This window comes from Perca fluviatilis, chromosome 23, assembly GCF_010015445.1.
Source record: "Perca fluviatilis chromosome 23, GENO_Pfluv_1.0, whole genome shotgun sequence".
Lineage (NCBI taxonomy): Eukaryota > Metazoa > Chordata > Actinopteri > Perciformes > Percidae > Perca > Perca fluviatilis.
The window spans coordinates 4,608,449-4,623,889 of record NC_053134.1 but is presented as its reverse complement, the minus strand read 5'-3'; the positions used below and the strand labels follow the sequence as shown (position 1 = coordinate 4,623,889).

General features: G+C 41.9%; 1 protein-coding gene across 4 annotated transcripts in view; it reads left to right on the top strand.

Annotated features, from left to right (window-relative positions):
• The window catches only part of srgap1b (SLIT-ROBO Rho GTPase activating protein 1b), a 112,824-nt gene that overhangs the window by 85,074 nt on the left and 12,309 nt on the right, over positions 1-15,441 (top strand). For all 4 annotated transcript variants that reach the window (XM_039791699.1, XM_039791700.1, XM_039791701.1 and 1 more), the window contains 13 exons: positions 976-1,038; positions 1,604-1,801; positions 4,924-5,052; positions 6,008-6,229; positions 7,002-7,103; positions 9,860-10,057; positions 11,344-11,428; positions 11,544-11,571; positions 11,672-11,705; positions 12,771-12,831; positions 13,872-13,949; positions 14,035-14,169; positions 15,189-15,294. In XM_039791699.1, the coding sequence (XP_039647633.1) occupies positions 976-1,038; positions 1,604-1,801; positions 4,924-5,052; positions 6,008-6,229; positions 7,002-7,103; positions 9,860-10,057; positions 11,344-11,428; positions 11,544-11,571; positions 11,672-11,705; positions 12,771-12,831; positions 13,872-13,949; positions 14,035-14,169; positions 15,189-15,294 (1,439 nt within the window). The remainder of the gene's footprint in view (positions 1-975; positions 1,039-1,603; positions 1,802-4,923; positions 5,053-6,007; positions 6,230-7,001; positions 7,104-9,859; positions 10,058-11,343; positions 11,429-11,543; positions 11,572-11,671; positions 11,706-12,770; positions 12,832-13,871; positions 13,950-14,034; positions 14,170-15,188; positions 15,295-15,441) is intronic.

Genomic DNA, 15,441 nt, shown 5'->3' with positions numbered 1-15,441 from the left:
TCCCGTCTTCACTGTCAAAACAAACACCTGAAACGTAACAAGAAGGCCCCCAACTACACGCAGCTTTTTATAAAACAAAATGTACAATAAAGGTGAAAATGCCAAAGAAATAATCTTTTTTTCAGAGCACACAAATAGTATCATGAAAACGTAGTTAAAGTTTTAAAAGTAAAAGTACTTTTTATGCAGTGAAACATCTCCTGTGACTGACATCTGATTCTGTGTGACATTATTACACCTAGCAGGTTTCTGCTAGGTGTGTTGAAATTAATCACTGCGTCGATGCATCGCGACGTGGACAGTTTTGAATCGATGCAGTGACAGACCATAATCGATTATTGCCTGCTGATGGAACTTGTTCATTTTTTTGTTTGCTGCTTTTTTTGTTCTTGCCTTTTGTCTGTTGTCTGCAGTGTTCAAACTCCGCTACTCGAGGTCACAAAGACAAAAATGTTGAAACCCACGGGTTTAATATTTAACCATTTTTAAATGCATCACTTGATTTTGAGGTACAATCAATCGGTAACACTTTACTTGAAGGTATCGACATAATTGTGACATGACACTGTCTCCTCCTTTTGTTTAAAAAAAAAATAATAAAAAATCCTGTCCACACACACACACACACACACAAACTCCGGTTTCCCTGTCTACATGACAGCACTGACTGAAAACAGAGTTTCTGAACATCTTCACTCTGGAAGGAGTTTTCCAAAAGATCCGTTTTCAGTGACCTAAAATGCAGTTTGTGTGGCAAAAGGCCAAAACTGAGAAAAAAATATGTTTAAAAAAACAAAAGACACGCGTATGTATGGACTAGGCCTTTCAGATAAATGTAGTGCAGTAAGTAGTTCAAAATGAAAATGGAAACAATGAAGTAAAGTACAAGTTCCCTTTTAAAATGTGTGCTTGCTGACACAGTGTGTGAATGCATGTACTTACTTTGTGCTGATATAATTTTTCTGTCTCTGTCAGAGTAAGGAGATCATCTTTCAGCTTCAGGAAGACCTGATGAAGCTTCTGAACGAGTTGTACACCGTAAGTGGACGTCAGCAGGTCTTTGAAATGGCTTAACAATGTGTTGAAAGGATTTTTACACAATACTAACAGACTTTTCTGATTTCTTTATATTTGGTCTTTAAAAAAAAAAAAAAGTCTTAAAACCTAATAAATGCTCTGATATTGGCAGACACCCTGTAAGACAAAGCTTCAAATAAAAGGTAAAATTTTATTAAGGTAGTTTTTGCTTGTGCCGAATGAATTAGAAACTGTATCAACACAGAAACTGGGCCAATGAAGGGCACAGAGACACGTTTTGAAAGCTTAAGACGCGTCTTACATTCAGAGATGTTCTTTCATTCTGAGCTTGTGATGAACTGCTTTTCTGACATATTTTCCAGGTCTGAAAGGAGCCTCAAAGTGACAAAATTTGCTGATTATTTTCTGTCAAATATCGAGTTTTATTATAAGTCCCAGTGCTGTGCAATATGATTAGAGTGGACCTGATAATCTTAAGGAACAAAACCATTTGGCCGTAACGTTTTCCAATTTCTGTGGTCCGTTGGATTCAGAGGCTGTGTCATTATGGGCTGTTGTTACCTAGGTGATGAAGACGTATCACATGTACCACGTGGAGACGATCAGTGCGGAAACCAAGCTGCGGGAGGCGGAGCGACAGGAGGGCCGCGTGAAGGGCGTGTCGGGGACGGGCGGAAGCGCGGAGCCGGTGTTCGGCCTGCGGATAGAGGAGCGCCACCAGAGACGCAACGCCGCCCGCAAGATGGAGAAGATGAGAGAGAAGGTACGGCCGGCATCTCAATTTTGAAACCATGTTTCCCTCACATTTATCTTTGGACTTCCCACTGTGAGGCCAAGGAAACAAGTTTTTTGAGAAATGAAACCTCCTTTCCTCTCAGCATCTGATGCAACGTCATACACTAAAAATCACTAGCCTAACCTTACCCAATAGCCATAGGCATCAGTGGATTACTAACTGGGCCTACTAGGCATTTACTGTACCTTGCACAGCTGCTGGATTGTTGCCATATCACGACATCATGTGAGAATCGCCAGGTTACATATCACACAAAAATCCATATTGTCAGGCTTCAGTTGAATGCGTATGTGTCGACCAATCGGCGTCCGGTGAGGAGATACTGACGTCTACGGGCGTGGTTTAGCTGCAGAATGTCACTCGCAGAGACCCATACTGACCACAAAGACATGCAAAATGACTAAAATTAGACAAAATAGCTACAAAAAGGGGCAAAACCACTACAAAGACACAAAACAAACACAAAGAGACAAAAAAAGTCTACAAAGAGACACAAAATAACCCCAAAGACACACAAATCAACCACAACAACACACAAAACAACCACAAAGAGACACAAAACACCACAAAGACAAAACCAACACAAAGAGACAGACCTAAGGATTTTCTAATCGTGGGTCAGAGGCGTGGTTAGGCCTGGGCGACGCTGGCTACAGCCCCGAATGTTTTATGAATAGCCCCGAATCTCTCTCCTTTTTTCCTTTTTTTTTTTTTTACAAAAACAAGTATAATAGAATAAAAAAGCTCCAGAATGGCACTTGCAAATAAAGGAAACAAGTATTTTCCATGGCACTCGCAGTTTGTCCAGTTTATTTTTCTGAAGCGAATATAACCGGCAGCTAGGTGCGGGCTTTGACCAGCGTGACGTATTTGTTGTTATTACCTAGCTACTGTCTCCAAGTGAGGAAAGTTGTGAAAGGTGAAGTTTTCAGAGGAATCATAGCCAAATCAGTCTAATACATTGATGCCATTAACACAAACTTTAGGAGCGCAATACTAATGATTTAGTTTGAAGTTCCTGTGACGTGACGTTTCCAGTCTACGGTTCGGACTCAAACACACGGCGCTCTGAAGCAGAGCCGTGCGTGTCCACTCTCGCTGTAAAAATAGAGATGAGCAGCGCGGCTTCCGTGGTCTGTGCAGCTTCAGGTTTATAAAGGACGCGCTCTGCTGTGGGCATGCTGCGGCAGATGTGACGCGTTTGTGCTCCGTGTATTTCTGCTGTAGTTTCGGTTTTCCACCTCCGATGTAGAGCTGCATACAGCAACTTCCCTAGCTAACACTTTGGGCCTAATTTACTAACACTAGCGCAGTTTGCGCTGCGTCGGTTTATGCAAGTTCGCTAATAGCACACGCTATGCTTCCACATTTTGCGTAGTATTTATCAACCCTGACACCCATCAGGCAATCAGCGTCTTTCTCTGCCCACTAGACCGTAAATTGCGCTATAGCAAAGCGGTACTGGTGCTATGATATGACTGAGTGCAGACTGCCATATTCCCACTGCTGATGCTATGACTGTTTGAAATGATCCTGATGCCAATATTTGTAATGTAGCGAGGAGTTTAACAACTGCTGCAATGGGATGTGAACGCTGAGTGGGAGATTCAATTTCATCTTTGATTTCTTCCAGTAACTCTAATATTGCATGGCTGCTTGATCTGTAACGCTAAATGATGTTGTGTTCACTGACAAAGTGTGATTCTTGTGTTAAAAATATTTTTTCCTCGCCTATGTCTTGCTCAAAATTACTGTTGCCATTTCACCAGCGGCATAAAGGTCTACGAGGAAACTCGACTGCGGCTGGTTTAGACCTGCTTTTAAGAGGCGGAGAATTCCCCCGCAGAATAGAGGCGCGCTCTTACTGACAGTCTTTGTAAATACCACGGAATATATAATTAGGTGCACTTTGCGCTTATCCTCCCACCTTTTTGGGTGGAACTCCCACTTTCCCCACGACCCTCCCACGAACGCATATTGAAAGCGCAACTTGTCTCTTCTCGTTCATGTGGCAGACAATCTGCCATTTTAACCAAGTGCGCCCTGTTTGTAAATAGCTCGCATCGGTTACGTCCGTCTTTGCGACCAATTAGCGCCTGGAAACAGGCGTAAACGGCTTGATAAATCTAGCCCTGTGTCTCATTCAGAGACCAGAGACCCAAACGAGGCTCTGAGTCTGTCAGAAGGTCTGAGATCTACCGTATCAGCGGAGCAATCACGTAACGCACAGCAGACTATGGTGCAGGTGGATTATTTTCTGAAATATAGTGACTGTATTCTTGTAATAGCCTATTATCCCTTTATGCAATTTTCTGCAATACAGAATGCCTGACAGCCTTACTGGAGTATATTCCATTATTTTTTCATTTTTTGAATTGTCCCCTTTACATAAAGATATTTCCAGCATAAATTGATTCAGAAAAAGGTAGAAATAGGTGCATAAAAATTCACCTGAATTATCACAAGTCGCCACACCGATCTGGTAACAAAACCTTGGCCTTTGGGTTGCCAGGCCAGTTATGATTAGGCCACATGTTGGTGCCATCTAACTAACATCTACAAACTGGGGCTAAAATGAACATACACCGGCTATTAACAAGCTGGGCAAGCCAAGTGCTGTTTTGCATTGCATTAAGTTTATTTAAATGGGTCCGGGCTAAGCCCCCAACCTCCTCAAGTCCTAGAAACACCCCTGTCGAGGGTACTGGGTGAAGTTAACCAAGTATCGTTTAGTTGCTATATTAACCCAAATCGACAGTTCTGTAGCCTCTTTTGTTACCTTGCAGTTTGTATTTGCACGTGTACTGCAACGTTTTTAGGAAAAGTGCAAATTAAGTAAATCACATCAAAACTAATTCTATTCTACCTGACACACAGGGATTTTCAGCATCAATGTGACTTAATAGAATTCCCAACTGGATAATTAAATGCATTTATTGCTGAAAGACTTACTCTAATATTATTCACGATACAAGTTAAAAGGGGAAATCACATCATGTGAAGGACATTCTTTCTGATGAATGATGAGAGTGGTGTAATGGATTCTGCTCAAACACAGTCTAACAATCTGTGTTTCTTTCTTTCATTAGAGGAAGGCAAAGTACTCTGAGAACAAACTGAAGACTCTGAAAGCCAGGAATGAGTATCTGTTGACTCTGGAGGCCACCAACGCCTCCGTGTTTAAATACTACATCCACGACCTGCCCGACATCATAGACGTGAGTATACCTTCATCACCAGAGGGGTTGGTCAAAGAGTGTCGTGCAGAAAGTCTTGAAATCTGCAGTGACATCTGCAGAAACTGGACGTGATGATAAGGGAGAGTAGCCGAGCTAAGGCAAGTTTAACCATGATGAATATGGATCCCAGGGATAGTTATGACACTAATGAATTTGAAAAAGCATGTTTAGGCAGTGCAAAAACTAGCAGCAATCGTCTAATACTGACAAGAGTAATGCTACTCATCCACAGCAGAAGCTAATGAGCAAAGATCAGCTTGTTAGGCCTGTAAAAAGTTGGTTTTAGACATCGCATAGAGATCTGTCTAGTCAGGGGATTTAATTGATTGTAGTATACAAATATATTTTATGATACTTCAATTTGACCATCACCGTTCTAAAATATATTAGAAAAATGGCAAAAAATATGATTAATCACAATTAGGGCTGGGTACCGAATGCAATACTTTTTAGGCACCGACCAACTTGCCTCTGAAGAATCGATTATCAAAAAATAATTCAATACCAAATTTCAATACCTAAGGAGTAAATCTCATCAGCGTCATTGAGCCAATAAGCACGCAGCATGCTTCTACCAATATCTGATAATGCTGCTGATTGGCTGTCTAACATTACATGTTGTAGAGGCACGCAGGAAAAACTCTACGTTACACAAAGACGGGGCTCACGTAGTAGGAGCTGATAAATAAATAAAGGATATGTGCCGTAATGTGCAAAGTTGTTCCTTTTTTTTTTTAAATGGATTTTATAAAATTGGCATCGAAAAACAGTTTAGTTCAGGAACCGGTATCAAAGTGACAGTATTGGTATCGGTACTGGTATCAAAGTTTTTTGAACGATACCCAGTCCTAATCTGAATCTAGAATTTGGTTTCTGTCTTGGGGGGGAACCTTTCCTCAACTGAAGACATCAATATGCAATCCTTTTGTCTCAGTGCTGTGACCTAGGGTACCACTCCAGTCTGAGCCGGGCTCTGAGGACCTACCTATCAGCCGAACTGAGCCTTGAAGCCTCCAGGAGGGCGGGTCTGGAGGTGCTAGAGGGGGCCGTGGAGGGCCTGGACCCCGCCCGCGACAGGCAGCGTCTGCTGGGCCTCTACCCGACTGCCTTCTGCCCCCCGCAACGCTTCAGCTTCCAGGCACACATGGGCGACGCAGTCAGTATAACGTACAAAGCGGATGCTTTTTGCAGCACACAAGTCCAACATTTATTCTCATTTTGTGGAGAATGTGTGACTTATTATTATTATATAATGAATTTCTTATATATTTATCCAAAAATAATTACAAAAGAGCGTAATACAACAAAGAAGAATTTGGGACGAAAAAAACAACTGCAAGTAAATTTGTTTGTGATTTTTAGTCATAGCTGATAAATATTCTGTGTACATTTAAGATTATTTATATTACTGTGTTCTAAATTTTAATTCACTTTTATTAGAAGCAACATAGATGCCGTTGCTTGCCGTGTGATAAGCCTGCAGTCCATGATCTAAACAAATTATACTATGCAATTGGACTCATAGCAATAAGGAAATACTCTGGATTTTAGCCCTAATCACCATATTATCATAAGCATTTGGACTTTGAAGAGATATTGCTGTGAGTTGGGCCTATGCAGAAGAAAACCACATACTGATTTGAATGAGGTGATAGCTTTTGTGCTTCAGGAAGTAAATGTATGACTCCACAGTCTCAGAGAATACGTTTTTTTTTTTTGTCATAAATGTTTTTCTCTGAATATTTCCCCCCTGCTCTATAATCTTTAATCGTACAGAAGGGTTCAGCAAGTGTAACAGACAGTAGTGGGAATCCTGACACATAAACGTACACTAGAATTACATCGCACTACCAGGTCCTGTGAGCACATATCTGGGTTTGGTTTCCTCTGGACAGTGATTTATTTGTCGTTGCTGCACTTCCTGTCAGGTGACCCAGATTGCCTCCCAGCCGCAGCTCCAGGCTGAGCTCAGCCTCCGCCTCACGCAGCTGCAGACCCGCCTGGCGTCTCTGAAGATTGAGAACGAAGAGGTCAGACACACAGACATACAAACCAAAATAATGCTCAGAGTTTCCACATTTCCTACAATAATTATCCGTGACATAAAGAAACCATGCCTACGAATATATTTTAAAGATAATTGGCGTTGTTTGTTAAACCTGAACAGTGATTGTCCAATCATAGCTTAGCAACTGTAACTAGTCATGACAGGCCTGTCAAGCTTTGGATTTCTCCATATGTTCTAGCGATGTGATTTTCTTTCTTCTCCAAAACCCAAAATAAAAGTGCTCTAACGTTAGCTGTCTGGCTAACTACCGGCAACATTAGTAGACTAACCCAGCGTTACTTTCAGTAGCATTTCACTTAATTCAACTAACATGTAACAGTGACCAATCACTGTTGGACCTACAGTCTGTTGAGATGCCTCTCCAAACGAAGAAACCAAGCGCAATCGCACCATAAAACGTTATCAGTAGATCCATAAACAGAGTCCCGGTGTATCCAGCAAGGCCTATACAAGCGTCACATTCACCAGTCAGCTCCAAACAGGTGAACGAGGTGAACTTCGCCGTTTAAATAAAGTGGAATAAAACGTATAAAAGTCTAAATCTACACAAAACGCGCAATCAATTAGTAAGCTGATAGCAAATTTATATACATGGCATTTAGACAACCTTTATTGCAACATTGGCATGGCAATATGTCCAGACTAGTGCAACAGTAATTATCGTTTTTTGCGTCCTGCATATGCGTCGACAATGGTCTCAGGTGAGAGCCAGAGCCCTGAAAAATTATTATTTTTACTAAAGCCGTAGGCCTATATGAAATCAGATGTATTACCTACCACCATTTAGTTGTTTTGTGTTTTTAAAGTATTTATAAAATATCTGGTTATGCCAGAAGTAATTATTCCACTCATTTTTGAAACAATGCAATTACCCGTTTCAGCTACCGGGGGGGCAGTGCTCCCCCTACCCCCCCACCGCAAACTCTGCGCATGTTCTCGGGCCTTCTGTTTCTTAATCCTGCCTGCAAAGATCTGGTTTGCAGGGTTGTTTTCCAGTCAGGGAAATCAATAACAAATCTATTTGAAAAGCTAAATCGCTATATCCGAGAGAACCGTCTTGCGCCAGGCCTGCGTTTCATGCAAACTCATGTGGGTTTATCCCCCTCGAGACCTTTAATGTCTGCAACAACTTTCCTTGCAATTTGTCCAATAGTTGTTGAGAATTTTATAACATTGACTCCCCTACAGTGGCCAAGAAACTTCCCTTATTACAAATTAAAATGTTTATCTGACAGTTACAAACTTTAAAAGTGATGGTAATTGATGCCACTTTAATGGGGTGATAATGTATCAGATGTAGCCTCTAAAAATAAACGTGTGCCATATGAGAGCGACTTGGTGCTGCAGTCTGCGGCGTCCTCCCTGTTGTTTTCGTTGTGTGAACAGAGAGCAGCTGTTAACCCACCCTGAAGGGCATAAAAATGCTGAAGGAGTCTGGATTAATGAGCTGCATCTGCACGTCTCAGCAGCTCGTACACACAAACACGCCCTGATTATCATGTACAAATAAAAACACTTTTACACCCATTATCCTCGCTGTAAAACGCAAACCCACTTTGCACATGGAGTTTACACAAACAGAGCCGTTGTGCTTGAACACGCACACTTCATCAAAGTTTTTGCAAAAATGACACTGCACCCTGAAACGATTCCTAATTCATAACTCGTGATCCATGAAGCCCGGTGCAGTCGTGGCATTTATTTAGGTGTTCGGTCGTCCTTCCATACAGGAGCAGTAGAGCGCAAATGTTGACTTCAGGGCTTTAAGGTGGAAAAATTGATTCACACGCAGCTCTGAGCTCGCATTTATCCGATGTCTCAGAGCAGGAAAACAGTCCTACCTGGCCAAAGCCTTTCAGAGTGATGAATAGAGTATTTGGGACTGGCCTTGTGCAGGATACACATGCTCTCACAGCAACAGGGAAAACACAGCTTTGTAACAGTGATATTTGGGTCTCTCAGCCCAGTTTTAGGAATAATAAACTTCAACTTTGCTCACTCTTACAGCCCAAACAATGAATCATAATTTAGGCTACTTATTTTAAAATGATCGATGGTTGGGCTTTTATAATAAAAGAAACCGTGAAGGAGAAGATCCTGTGTCCGTTTACCTTTTAACAGACTGAAATCAGTAGTCCGTCATGTGTTTTTATTTGTTGAGGAAAATTTAATATATTTCGTTGCAGTTCTCTTTTTTTTTTTTTTTTTTTTTTTTTGTTTTTTGTTGTTTTTTTTTTTTTTTTTTTTTTTTGTGGTGGGGTTTTTTTTTTTTTTTTTTTTTTATTATTTTATTTTTTTTTTTAAAAGGGGGGGTGTGTTGTTGGTGGGGGGGGGGGGGGGGGGGGGGAAAAATATTTATAAAAATTAATTTAATAAAAAAAAAAAAAAACCCCCCCCCCCCCCCCCCAGGGAAAAAAACAAAGGGGGCGGGGCGCCCCATACGCTTGCCCTTTCTTTCCTACCATCAACTGATGCCGCCTGTTGCTGATTGGCTGGAATAAAGTTTTGTGGCTCTTGCACTCCTTTCTTTTTATTTTTTTATTTTTCATTTACACTGCGCACATAAAATGGAGAGCTAGGTGACCGTGAGGAGATATTCACTGAATTTGACAAAAAGTGTATTGCATTAACTAATTAGCTGGATACATGGTTAAACGTGATTTGCTCTGGTGGAAGTAGAAACATACAGGCTACTCTCCATTCTCTGTCCCCCTCCAGGTGAAGAAGACCTGGGGTGCGACTCTGACCACACTGCAGGACATGACGGTGCAGGAAGACTTCGACGTCTCCCAGAGCTTCACCCACAGCCCGTCCTCCGAGTCGGTCAAGTCCAGCGTGTCGGACGGCTACTTGAACAAACCGAGTCTGGCCAAGAAACGGGCCAACCAGCAGGAGACGGAGCTCTTCTACTTCACCGTGAGCGAACAGCAGAGCGTAACGTTCACACTTAAAGAGTAACGGAACAGCAGGATGAAAAGCAGTGTTTTGCTGACGTCTGTGGTTTAAACTTTCAAGCCTGTTTCACCTCTGATGTCATTAGAGGTCAGTGTTGCACCTGTAACCCCCCCACCCCCAGCATTGATGGACTGCATTTATAGAACCACAAGAGGTCAGCAAAAACAAGATCCACAGGAGGTGTTGAGTTACTCTTTAAAGACCACATTCAATCCTCTATTTTCATAAACATAATAAAAATTGTCATTTTCTGCTTAATGTTTAGAGATAGTTCAGATCTTTTGAAGTGTGGTTGTATGAGCTACTTCTCCATAGTCCGTGTGTTAGCTACAGTAGATGGGGGTCGGCACGCCCTCCAGTTTGGAGAAGCAGACAGGAGTACCGACACGGAAGCTAAGCAGCGTCCTGCTGTAGACGGGGGTGGCAACTAAACACATTTTAGACACCTAAGAACATCTATATCAGTTTAAGTGGACACTATATTTAGAATATTTTCACCGCTGTACCTTGCTGTCAGACAGCCCTTTAGGATGGGGAACTGACACATTATCTCTGCTCTCTTCAAAGCCACCAGACTCCTCTGACAAAAACAGTCATTTTACCTCACAGAACACGGGAGTTGCTGCTCTACCGCTGCCTCCATCGGTTAGTTTTTTTTTTTAGTTTGTTAGTTTTGTTCGTTCCTAACCCTTTAAAACACCAAAGTCACACACTAAAACAAACTAACCAATGGAGGCAGCGGTAGAGCAGCAACTCCCGTGTTCTGGGAGGTAAAATGTTTTTGTCAGAGGAGTCTGGTGGCTTTGAAGAGAGCAGAGATAACTGCTTCAGTTCTCCGTCGTAAAGGGCTGTCAGACAGCAAGGGAAAGCGGTTAAAAGTAGTGGCTAAAATACGTTTAATTAATAATAATTATTGATTGCAAAAGACACACGGACGGCCTCCCGCGTGATTGGCTACTCAGCCAATCACTCATGAATCCTGCTGTTTTATAGGTTTTCTTTACACCCACTGACCTGTATTAGATGGAGGCAGGATCAGGAGGAAGCTGGAGTTGAATTAGTGTGTATTTCATACTGTATATTTTCATTTAAAGTCATAATAAAATGCTTAAAAAGTAAAAAGCCAATTCATTTTCTTAAATATTTAATAACATTTTATTAAGCTTGCTGACTCTGAATTAAGCTTTGACCGGCTGCCACTGGACGGTAGGATCAACTGTATTTGTGTTGTATTTCTCAATCCTCAGAAATTCCGCGAGTATCTGGAGGGAAGTAATCTCATTTCCAAACTGCAGGCCAAACATGACATACTGAAGAAAGCTTTAGCAGAGGGTAAGACGTACAGAAACTCTCTCTCACTTCTTACTCTGTCTTTTATTTTGTGACACAGACAATAATCAGCATTTATTGTCTACAAATATTTCCCTGTCTTTGTTTTTTCTTCCAGGATATAAAGCTGAACTGCTGACTACCAGGTATAATTTCATGTTGCTGTGCATATTTTCTCTTCACATTTATTATTAATAATAATAATAAGTGTTGTAAGTCACTCCTCTCTCTTCCGGCTCATTACAGTCGTGGGCGGAAGAACTCCCATAGCAAGCACCAGGTAGAGTTTCACTTCCATCAGGCTTCAGGTTGTTTCTCTGTGTTTCTGCCAATAGCCTAGAGTCAAGGGCGTAATTTCCACTGGGGATGGGGGGTACATGTCCCCGTCACTTTTATAGTTCAGTTAGAGTTACATAAAGGCTACTGACTGATCCTCTGATAGGTGGAAGTTGCACCTGCAGTCTGAGAGTAGGCCTGCAGCCACCACTACAGTGATGTACTGTTAAATATACTGCTAAATCCTCTGCAGTGCTATTTTTAGTGACGTTGCACATATACACTATGTCATATCGTAAAGTATAACATCTCTAACAGAAACTAGTGTCATAACCATCCCTGGGGAAACTTTATTAGTATCGTTACAAATAGGATTATAACAGATCTTTGTTTTACCCGTTCATTTGAAAACTAGAGAAGCGAGCGCTAGACCACCAGACTGGAGTTAAAGCTATAGTGCGTAGTTTCTGCCGCCCCCATGAGGAATTCTAAGTAATGACAACAAGACTGTCGGCGCGTCCACGTGATACAGGCCTCCCCCTCCACACAGTTGCTAGTTTAATTTCCGCTTTTGCACTCTCTGACGCAGACATGCCACCACCCACCCCAGCTGGGCGGCCAATGAAAACCCAGAGCTGAATTAAGACGTGACACTAGAAGTTAAATACTAATAAAGCAAATTACACAGCTTTTTCTATTTGTTGAATGAATAAGACTACCATTAATTTGGCGAGCAGAATATGAAAATAAAGTATCATAATTATTAGTTATTTTCTACATTGATATAAATGAACTAGCATTTACATAACATATTTATTTGTTTGTTTTGGATGTGTGCCCCCCTGACTCACATACTTTTTGTGTAACTGTTAACATCAATTGTTTTCATTGACTATTATTATAACTCTATTATATAAATCATTTATAACAAATGATTGTCTATGGCAGTCTGAATCTAATGCTAATGCTGACTCTGTGACAAGAAGCAGTACCAGGAGACCATAAGACCTTCAGACAGAATCAGAATGAATAAGGTGTAACCAATAACCAACCATGACTGTGTTTATAGGATTCAACCAAAGCCATACCTTTGCTTGTGGAGAGCTGCATCCGCTACATCAACCTGCATGGTGAGTTTCACTTCCATCTGGCTTAGCGGTTATTGATGAGAAATGTTTTTGTTGTGGTGGTTTCACCGACTAAAGTATTCTAAAGTGATACATTTACATTACAAACATTTTCTCCTGCTTGCCGTAGGCAGTGATGTTAGTTTCATACTTTCATACTTTGAACTAGAGCTGCATGATATGAGGAGAATATCTATTTGTGATTATTTTGACTGATATTGCGATATGATTCACCCTGTTGAGGTAATGATCATTTTTGTAAAGTTATTCTCATTTTCATTGAAAAATATTATAATTAAAATGATTATAGTGAGATTTTTGCGAGGATCTGTACCAAACAAAATTTTTCTTTTTCTTTAGTCTGTAGGATAGGATTTGTAGGCCGGGACGTCTCTGCAACACAATTTGCAGACTCCCTGAAAACCTTGTGACTAGTACAAATGAATTAATAACTAAACATTAATCATAACTACTGTGGCGCATCCTGAAAATGAGTTTCAAATGAGGATTTTCCTGACAGTAGGCTTCATGCTAGTCTACATCGACGACGTTCCACTTCCGGGATTGTTCAGCTGCCGCCAGAAATTCCGCCGGATGTCCCTCATTTCGTCCGGACATCCGTCCCCTTCCTCTGTCTCTGTGTTGGTGTTCTAACCTCCGGTGGATTTGTGAGGACTATGGTTCACTGCTCCTCAGATCTCTGCAGGGTAAATCCAGACAGCTAGCTAGACTATCTGTCCAATCTGAGTTTTCTGTTGCACGACTGAAACTACTTTTAAATGTACATGTTCCACCAAAACAAGTTCCTTCCCGAGGCTATTTTGCAGCGGCACCGCGGCTATTCTCCGGTGCTTAGCACGATTGTGATTGGTTTAAAGAAATGCCAATAAACCAGAGCACGTTTTTCTCCCATCCCGGAATGCTGTGTGGAGTAGCCAGACCCTCCTTCGCAGCGCTGTGGAGGAAGGTCTAGCAGTGGGAGACTAGCTTCATGCTAACACTACAGACTGACAGAAACACAAACACCCATCTGTTCCCAACAGGTCTTCAGCATCAGGGCATATTCCGGGTGTCGGGATCCCAGGTGGAGGTCAACGACATCAAGAACTCCTTCGAGAGAGGTGAGAGGGTTTAACCCGCAGGTCCCCGGACCGACAGCTTCAGGCGGGTAAAGATGTGATTGACTCGTTCCGTCTTGTCGTCCAGGTAACGACCCACTGATTGACGAGGAGAGCAACCACGACATCAACTCAGTGGCTGGCGTGCTGAAGCTTTACTTCAGGGGTTTGGAGAACCCGCTGTTTCCCAAGGAGAGGTTCAATGACCTCATCTCCTGCGTCCGTGAGTACCACTGTCTGTTTACTGTCAATGTGCAGCAAATAGATGCACACATTTTTAGATCTGGTGTAAGAAATCCTAGAAAAAGATCATGTTTTTAACTTTTCCCAACGCGGAAGCTTGAGAAACGGAGGTCCATCGTTTTTTAGCATCTGCTCAGCGCTTTACTCTGGACTCAACGCCGTTGTTGTGTGTCGCGTTGTGAGTAACGTTAAGCATTTTGTTGAGTTGCCTCTTTAGCGAAATGCTCAAAGATCATTGAAGTTGGGTTTTTATTGTGAAACGGAAAACGGAAAGAGTAAAGCTGCCGTTGAGAATGTGGAAGTTAAAAAAAGGCGTCTTGGTTCACACTGGCTCGCACCACATACCCTCTGGGTTTTTATTTTTATTATCTGCATAAGTTTAGTTAAATAAAGTTACATTCATAACCCTTGGCTACACGAGTGACGCAAAAGACACTTTGAAATCTGATTTGAATGGCCAGAGTGTCCGGACCGAGACGCATCTGTAGGAGTTCAATTGAAATTGCATTTCAAACCACCTCCAAATGTGGTTTGGATCTGATGTGTTTTTTGCTGTTAGTTTTTGCTGACTTTGTAAAAAACAATCTGGATACAATCTGGATCTGCCAAAAAACAGATTTGGCTTGGCAGTCTAAACAAGGTCTGATAGATGTCTGTATATCCGTGAGTACACTGCAAACTGGACCTGCTAGTAGCTAATTTGGCATATTTTTAATTACGCCAATTTGCCAGGCATTCACCAATCGCGTGGCCAATATATCAAACTATTTCAGCTTATAGTTTATATATCAGGATCAGTGTCTATCTTCAGCCCACACACTCACTTTCTCTCTCAGTTTCTTTGTCTTTGTTTCTCTTTAGTGTGTCTGTGTCTTTGTGAAACTCATCTCCTCTACTCAGCAGAGATATCATGGAGCCGGCTGATGTGTTTTCATGATGTGTCGTCGTGTTTCAGACTCGTCTCGATGACTGTTGTCTGCTGTGTGTTTCTTGCCGCAGGAATCGAGAACATGTACGAGAGGGCGCAGTGCATCCGTAAGATCCTGCTGGGTGTCCCGAGGGCGACGCTGGTGGTGATGCGTTACCTGTTCGCCTTTCTCAACCAGTGAGTATCCACTCACACAAAACCAGAGGCTTACAGTTAATGATCATTTCTTTCCATTTTCCCAGAATTGTTCCCCTCATCGCACGTGGTTTTAAAGCTGAGGATAAGGGGGAGAGGCTATAAACCTCTCTCGCAGTAAAGGGCGAT